This window comes from Nilaparvata lugens, chromosome 3 (genome assembly GCF_014356525.2).
Source record: "Nilaparvata lugens isolate BPH chromosome 3, ASM1435652v1, whole genome shotgun sequence".
In the NCBI taxonomy this organism is placed as follows: domain Eukaryota; kingdom Metazoa; phylum Arthropoda; class Insecta; order Hemiptera; family Delphacidae; genus Nilaparvata; species Nilaparvata lugens.
Window position 1 is genome coordinate 50,055,877 of NC_052506.1, and position 9,260 is coordinate 50,065,136.

The 9,260-nt window shown below is 34.0% G+C and overlaps 1 protein-coding gene across 1 annotated transcript in view; it reads left to right on the top strand.

The window, feature by feature from the left end:
- Positions 1 to 8,137, top strand: part of LOC120350242 (serine/arginine repetitive matrix protein 2-like) — a 110,143-nt gene extending 102,006 nt beyond the window's left edge. Inside the window, exon 2 of the mRNA XM_039422821.1 lies at positions 7,771 to 8,137. Within this exon, the coding sequence (XP_039278755.1) occupies positions 7,771 to 8,137 (367 nt within the window). The remainder of the gene's footprint in view (positions 1 to 7,770) is intronic.
- Positions 8,138 to 9,260: the final 1,123 nt, after the last annotated feature.

Here is a 9,260-nt window from a genome sequence, read left to right on the forward strand (position 1 = left end):
ACAGTATTCTGACAATTTTCCTCTACAAATCCAAATATATTTCCGCATTCCCGAATAGGAAAATCTAGCAATGGCATTTTTGAGCTTCTTTCAACGTCAATCCTTATAGAATTAACAAAGGCTGAGTTATGGTATAATATAATTGTATGGCATATAAGCAATACATTAATTGTATTTCAGTAAGTTGAAATTTTAATTACGATTTTTGCAAAATTATAAGAAGGAATCACATTTGAATGGTGTTTCGCGAAGCTCTGAGCTTCATTTAGTAGCGGATGATAATAGACATTTTATGACCATTAAAAAAAAAGTGCTCCTATTCAAATATTTGTCACAAAAAACCAGTAATATTGAAGAATTATTATTAGAAAACCACAGGTTGGCTTGAGCTGGAAGTAAGAAATGATTTTTCTAATTAGGTTTATGATTGAATAATTAATTTTCCACACTTTGGTCTCAATTCACCCAAATGACAAGATGTATAGATTTCGAATGACAGTTCTGATAAATAATTAAAAGCTCATCCTGGAGAATCCAAGTACGGTACCTAATACAATAAAATTAGGTGCTATATTATGTAGCGGCTCCAACTGGATTATGTAAATGAGCATTCCGCATTTTTCGTATTTTTACAAGCATCAAGTATGAGGTTATAGGTGAGTAAAAATGTTATAGCTTTCTAGCATGCTACCTTTGATCGATTGGAGAAACGGTTGATAATGAACCCTATTCACACATGCATTTGCATAAATCCATGTAAATAAAGAACTGACCATTGAATTCTCTCATATTTTCACAACTCCAAGAAGTGTTGTTATCCATCAAGCTGAATCTGTACAAAGCCATGAACAGTGTAGTTTCAAAAATCTCCAACCAGCTCTTCAGCCACAATTGTAGTCAATAAACTCCATTATTTAATATGTTAGAAGGAATATATTGACAAATCATTATAAATTATATATTCGACGAATTATTCATTATTCTGATACAAAACAGATTTCTCATGGTTCCTTGAAATAGTACGTTATGTTATATCGGTGTCTTACTGTACTTTTGTGTTCATTCTAATAGCAAATTTTCTACATCATTAATAATTTTTAAAAATATTCAAGCTTTTTGGTCCAATTCCAAAAGTGGTCCAATCTCTTGTTTCCTCATTACAAAGATTATTTGGGTCGAGTTTTATTTATGATAAGTGATTGTATAGATTAGATTTATTCATTGAGCAAATTAGTGTCGTGGTTCAATAGTCTCATTGGATTTAAATTTGAAAAGTCGTCTGATCTTTGAAGATTCAACAAAATGAACATTCCTAGTGTACAGAGCAAAAGCGTAATCAACATAATTGACTTCTTCTTCGACGTTTATTGTTGTAGAACATTTCAATAGATTTTCCCGAAGTTTGAAGGTGATCACTCTGTAATTCTTGCAATGGATCACGTCAATGATTTCATTTGGAGGAGAATTGCAAGTGTGAAGAATATTGTTGTGATTTTGTAATTCAAGTAACCCTACTATAGTTTTCTATAGGAACTTATTGAAATTAAATCCATATAAAGTTTGATTTGAGGTATTTTTAATATTTTGTTTTTGAGTAGAAATCTTGTGAAACTATATCTTAGATCACTTTTTGCTATTAGAAGAAACGACTAGCAGTCAGATTTTTTACAATAAATGAAGCAAAAAGATGGCGGACCTGCCGAAAGATCTGGTTGTCACAGCGAGTAATTAATTCATTTGTTGTAAAATATCTGACTGCTGGTCGTTTCTTCTAATAGAAAAAGTGATTCAATAATAAGCAGTTCATGATGGAAAACAGCATTGAAGAACTATATTTTAGATTATTATACGTAGATTCATCCTCTTCACAGATTGAGAATAATTCTATACAGAATCAGTAATTTCACCTACCTTTTTGTGTTTTCATGAATCTCAGCGGAAATGTTACAACTCAAAGCCAGTTTACAAAGCCGATTACAGTTGTTCAATAGCTCAAGAGGACAGTTCTAAAGAGTAACATAAATATAAATGTAATTTATGAACATTAATTTATCGATTAATTTAATAATTGAAAAATGAAATTTTTCACTGTAATTGAGAACAATTTATCTTTCTTAATAAACTTGCATAACTTTCTTAAAACTTACATATTACAGCTGTGATAAGTTCTAAATAGTGTGTTTTGTCTTTTCGGTCTCAAAAATGTTATACTGTAGTTCTTTCAAAGTTTGGAATTTTCTAATTGATTGTGATTAATTTAATTCAATTTGGAAGTATTTTTTAATTTAAAAATGATTTGTGAAAATATATAGATCAACCAAGGAGAGCAAAACAATCAAAAGAAATAAATCGGATATAAATATGCAAGCAATCAACAATATCCAAATACTCCAGTATAATAAAATAAAAATTATGAACATTCCTAGTGTAGAGAGCGAGAGTGTAATCAAAATAATATCAAAGAGTATTGATTTTCCCCTCAATGAAAACACAATCAATTGATGCTACCGAATGCCATCTCGGAGCTCGAAGGTTATTTCTCCTGTTATATTGAAATTCAACAACGAATCGGACAAGAGAGGATTCCTATCGTCTGCGCGTAAGTCATCTGAGATTCTGAAGGCTGGGCTGCTGGGTATGGAACCTAATATACCAATTTTTGTTCATGAATTGATGTCACCCTACTTTTATTCGCTATTCAAATATGCAAAGGATTTTCAATCAAGAGGTGCTCAAGTATGTGTGGTTCAGGAATAACGAGCTGCTGGTTAAGAAATCAGACTCAAAGAAAACTCAGATATGCTGAGGACATAGGTGCTTTGTTAGGGGGATGATCCTCGAAGATGAGACGACTCGAGAGACGACTTAAATGTTGAAGGATTGTGTAATGTAGTGTTACGTTTTGCTCTTTTTCGTTTGTAATCTTTTTTATATTTATTTTAAGGCTTGAGGGCAAGCCAATTTGTCAGAATGGCCGAGTGTAGGATATGAGATTGTTGCGATGGTAATTCTATTTTGGCGTATGATGTTATCATCATATGAAAGTAATCATGTGATTCATTCAAAGAGCTTTATCGATAATTAAATAAATAAACAAGTAAGTTTTCACGAGAAAAGCTCAATGTCTAGATCAACAAAATGTAAAATGTGACTGTGTGAAATTGATAAAAGGTTTATTGATTTATAACAGGATATTGATTTATAGAATAATATCCTACATTTATTAAGATTGGTCAAAGAATAACAGATAAATAAATTATTTTCGTACTGCATGCATGAACAAGACAAAAAGATCATCTGAAAAACATCGTAAAATCTTCTGTATGGCCATATGGAGCCACACCAAGTTTCAAAGCTTTATCTTAAATACAATTGGGATTAAACATTTAATAATGATGTTTGAATGGTGAAAAGTGATCAGAGAGATGCAGTACGAAAATATTTAATTTCTCTGTTATTCTTCGACCAATCTTAGTAAATAAGTTATCCTTGGAATCTTGATAAAATTTTCTAATTTTTTTGTCTCTTGTAATTTTTTTGTAAAGTGAACGGTTTTCGTGAAATTTGCCATAAAAAATTAAATTGGCCGCCATTTTTGAAAATTCATATCAAATTTTTTATTTCATAATTCGGAGTTAGGTCTCTACAGCATAAATATTCATGCCAAATTTTAGATCAATACAACATTTCGTTCTTGATATAAAATGTATAAGTGAAAAAAACAAAATGGCAGCTATGAGTAAGCTATGAGTACAACATTTGTAGTCTTCTATTATCCAGGAAGAATACCCTAGAGTGTTCGACAATACCTCTGAAATACTCTGTATAATTTTACTCTCATGGGTATGTTTAAATTCAAATTTCAATATGCTCGAGAGAGTATTTTCTATAAAGGAAAGGAAAAATTATTACGATCGACTTGAGAACCGATAACGTCACTGCAGGATTTTATATTTTGATAGTATACCGGTAGTAGGGCCTACTAGAATATTCTCAACCATTCGTAAAAATGATGGAATAACTTTCAATTTTTATTTTATTCTACTACCGTACTGAACTGTGATTTTTCATAATCTAATCAATAAAGTAACAGAGGGAAGTCAGATACTCCTTAATTCTTCCATTAGTCGCTGCACAACGTTTATGGGTACCGGTACTGAAAAATGCTTTTGTAAATTTTCAAGGACCTTCAATATCGTGAGAGCTCAAAGTATCTTTAAAATAGAATCCATAGGGGAGTATCCAATAGCTAGATGTTTCAGGAGCTTACTTTGTTAGCTGTACTTTTATTTACGAATACCGTAACGTTGGAATTCCAGATTTCCAACTGTAAGAATAAAATTAACTCCGGTAGTTGTTCTTATTATTGGAATCGGCATCGCTTCGTAGCAAATGCAAATTTGGTAGGAATGTCAACGAATAGGGGTTCGAATCAGAGAGCATGGCGTTTTCCGTATGGGGTAGACACGATTCTTGAACCAACTTCAAGGCAATATGCAAATAGTACAGCATTCTAAACAAAGTACAATATTGCAAATTTTATTAGTTGTTTGTGAAAAGGGACATTGTGGATTAACTATTAATTCAAAAGTCTTCAGTTTATTTTTTGAGATTTGAAATAATGAGAAGAATTGGTTGAATTTTCCATGCAGTTTCAGTGATTGGAATTTACTAACATCATCAACATTCAATGTGAGGAGTATCAGAGTAAGTTTTTCACTCTAAAATTCATAGGAACAATTCTCTCTCATAACTAATTGAATGATTAGCTTGTAGTCAAACTGGATTATAAGCATCCTCCTTCAACTCCTATTACTCTATCGTTGTTTCGTAAATAAACAAAGAAAACACAATATTTATTTTAAATGATCAGGTGCACTCTAGTAGCCTAAAGCCTAAAGCCACACCAGTCATGTTGCGTTTCGATCCAATTCAAGTCCGATATTTCTGTAAGACGGAGGTCGAACAGATCGCATAACGTACATGTGTGGCATGCACCATTCTAGGCCGTTGTCATCAGTGATCGGATCGGAGTTGGATCGGAACGTTGCATGACAGGAGTAGGGTTGCCACCCGTACTATATAATAAAGTATTGTACTTTATTTGGAGGTCTTGTACTTTATACTTTGTAAGCAAGATAAAGTATGCAAAAATACTTTATTTTGCTCAATAAAGTACTATATAATAAAGTACGAGGAAATCAATAAATTTCAAGTTAGTAGAGTGGCGGAGACTGTCGGATTTCAAATAGATAGACATTTTTACTGATAGAAAGTAACAGGTAGCAGGTAACAAATATGGAACGAACTGCTCCACCAAATACGTAGGCTATACCTTACCAGGGCATTTCATTATTAAACTCATTTTCTATTCCATTATATTCATGTATATTTTATTTTGAATATTCATTCAAAATTACTTTATTTACATTTGCTACTTATGAAAGTTATTAAAAACATGAAGCACCCATTATTTATTTTTCCAGGTGCACATTCAAGCTCTAAAATCAAAAAAATACTACTGAATAATCAGCCTTATGGAGCACTTAATAGAAGAAAACCATGAATATATTGATATGAATGCTAATATTAAGATTAAACGTTGGAGGCAAAAGCAGTAAATTTGTAAAAGAAGATTTTCATATCCACACCAACTTACAGAAAAATTAAATAGAAATAAACTAATAAATATCATTCAATTCGATTTAGACAATCCCATTTTTGATAAAATTATGCAAACCAAGAAATAGAACATATGGAGGATAGACATATTAGGAGTGTCCGCGGCTTAATTCTGTGAGAGTTTTGTAATGTAGGAGTTTGCGTGAGAAGGCCCAATGGATGGTGAGTTTATCAAGGTAAACGTTATGCTAGCAGGCCCACTTCATAAATGGGCTGACTGGGCTATAGCTCAAGGCACAAAATATTTGGGGGCGCCTAATTTCCAATTTTAAAAATTTTATCAGCTTAGTTGTAATATCCCACTCTAGAGAAAATCAATATTTGAATTTTGATTCAGGATTTAGATTCTATAAGACGTTTTATTGACAGAGTATTGACATAAGTACTCTTACAGTCTAATTATTCTCAAAATAGAAGCTATGTGAGAGAAAGAGCGAAGAAGAGAACGCACGTTTGATAGTGGCGAGGAATGTTTGTGCAGACGATATGTCAATAAACAAATTGCTGCTCTTGACGCCTAGACACTCTACCCTCCACCACCAGCGCCACCAACCAATTCAACCAAAAAACATACTCCTGTAGTCTAGTCTCTGTCTGATACCAGGTGGTCAGCTCAAGAAGATGCCCAGAAAGCTGAAGGGATATAACAAAATCGAAAAATCGCTGAAAGTCTTGTATGATGATCCCATTGCAAAACCTCGGTTAGAATAACAAGCTCTTGGAAAACAGTTTCAAAGTTCTTAAACTGCGTTTCAATGCATACTATGGAATGACATCCTTGAGAGAGTTGATCAATGGAGCAAAAACTTACAAAAGCAGACCATGCATGCATCTTTCAGCAGCTATAAAACAAACTCACAGTTTAGAAAAGTTCATCGATGGAAAAAGAGATGAGTTTGACAAATATTATGAACAATCCACCATTGCTCTTCTTAGATGCAAAACTCCCACTTATTTAACAATATCATTCAATTCGATTTAGACAATCCCATTTTTGATAAAATTATGCAAATCAGAAATATAACATATGGAGGATAGTCATATTAGGAGTGTCTAAAACACAAAATATTTTCTGATAAAACAAATGATAATGAAGGTCAGCTTTCAGAATTAAAGTGTATCTTAAAAGCATTGATTGATTGAAATCGAACTTATGTGGACGAAAAAAATATTATAAAATGTTATCGGACCATTTTGAAATTTTGTCACTTCTGTTATCAGCTGAAGAATTTTCAAATGAATCTATATAGCAAAGGCTGCAACAATGTTGGTGAAGTGTTATTCGGAGGATATTAATGAAGAATTCGTGAATGAGTGTTCTCATTTCAAAATTCACGTTGAAATATAAGGCATGAAGACTATACCTGAGGTTTACCAGTACATAGGATGTAATGAGCTGTCTACGACTTTCCCCAATCTCAAAGTAGCGCTGAAAATTTTACCTGACTCTCCCAGTGACCAACTGTTCTGCCGAAAGAGGGTTTTCCGTTCTATCTAGACTATCTAGAGTAAAACGTGCCAAGAGATCAACGCTTCGAGAAGAGAAACTGAATGCGTTGGTGTTAATATGCTCTGAGTATGATACTACTCTTGGAACTAATATTTCTGAGATTGTTAAAACATTCGCCAAAACAAAATTAAGAAAGAAATCTGTCACTTAAACTTTCCACTAATGTTTATTCAAATTAATTTCTTTACTAGAGCTCATATACTACGTAAATACAATTTTATTAGAATTTGAAATAATGTATTTCAACATGATCAGTGTCAATTGTGGTTCAATTTTCAATAGTGAGCGGGTAATCTTGGGGAGGCCTCCAATTCTATAAAAGTGGGGGGGGGGGCGCAAAGCTGTGAGTAGCCCAGGGCGCTATACACTCGAAGTCCGGGCCTGTAATGCTAGATAATTTCATCAGTTACCTTCGTAGCTTCCCACTGAGCTAGTAATAGATGTTGGACTTGCCAAAAGGGAACACAGTGAAGAATTTAAAAACATATTTTGACGAAATCTATGCTTATTCTCTGTAATACAGTATTTAATCACTAATCGAATTTAAAACTATTCTATAAACCATATTTTGTTGACAGGTCACCACAAGTGACTCCCCTGACAAACGCGGCCCAGGCGAAGAAGAAGCCGGACGACTCGAAGCAGACCTGCTGCAAGTGTTGCAACGCGCCAAAATGCTGCGCCAAGCTCGGCCTGACGCGACTGCTGTGCTGTGTCAAGCCTTCTGCGCCGACCGCTGCGGCTCACGAGTCGTGCTGGCGACGCATCTTCTGCTGCGGCAAGGCCAAGGACACCAAGAACATGAAGAAGAAGTCGAAGGACGGCTGCTGCAAAGGCGCACTGAAGGCGATCTTCTGCTGCGGCTGCTGCTGCAAAAAGAAGAAGAAGTCGTCGCAGAGCGAGAGCAAGTGCTGCATGAAGTGCAAGAGCTTTAGTGGTTGGTGACCCACCTTTAGAGGGTTATGTAACGTTATTTTATTGTTTCAAATGACCTTGAATCGCTTAATATACACATTCAATGCAAATAGAGATTGTTGCATCATTGAGGCGACTCTATCAGCATGCCTTGGTTTGCAAGGCAAAAAACTTTCAGTGGTCATCTAACACTAAGGCCTAACATCTAACATCTAAGGTATATTTGCCATATCTCAGTAAATATTGGTCCAATCTTGTAAAATCTGGTACCAATCGATAGGCAATTAAATTTACTCAAAAAAGTTATTTGTAAAGTTTTTGTAAAACCAACGGTTTCTGAGATATTTAAAAAACAAAATATTTTCTGATAAAACAAATAATGAAGGTCAGCTTTCAGAATTAAAGTGTATCTTAAAATCATTGATTGATTGAAATCGAACTTATGTGGACGAAAAAAATATTATAAAATGTTATCGGACCATTTTGAAATCTTGTCACTTCTGCTATCAGCTGAAGAATCTTCAAATGAATCTATATAGCAGAGGCTGCAATAATGTTGGTGAAGTGTTATTCGGAGGATATTAATGAAGAATTCGTGAATGAGTGTTCTCATTTCAAAATTTACGTTGAAATATAAGGCATGAAGACTATACCTGAGGTTTACCAGTACATAAGATGTAATGAGCTGTCTACGACTTTCCCCAATCTCAAAGTAGCGCTGAAAATTTTACCTGACTCCCCCAGTGACCAACTGTTCTGCCGAAAGAGGGTTTTCCGTTCTATCTAGACTATCTAGAGTAAAACGTGCCAAGAGATCAACGCTTCGAGAAGAGAAACTGAATGCGTTGGTGTTAATATGCTCTGAGTATGATACTACTCTTGGAACTAATATTTCTGAGATTGTTAAAACATTCGCCAAAACAAAATTAAGAAAGAAATCTGTCACTTAAACTTTCCACCAATGTTTATTCAAATTAATTTCTTTACTAGAGCTCATATACTACGTAAATACAATTTTATTAGAATTTGAAATAATGAATTTCAACATGATCAGTGTCAATTGTGGTTCAATTTTCAATAGTGAGCGGGTAATCTTGGGGAGGCCTCCAATTCTATAAAAGTGGGGGGGAGGGGCGCAAAGCTGTGAGTAGCC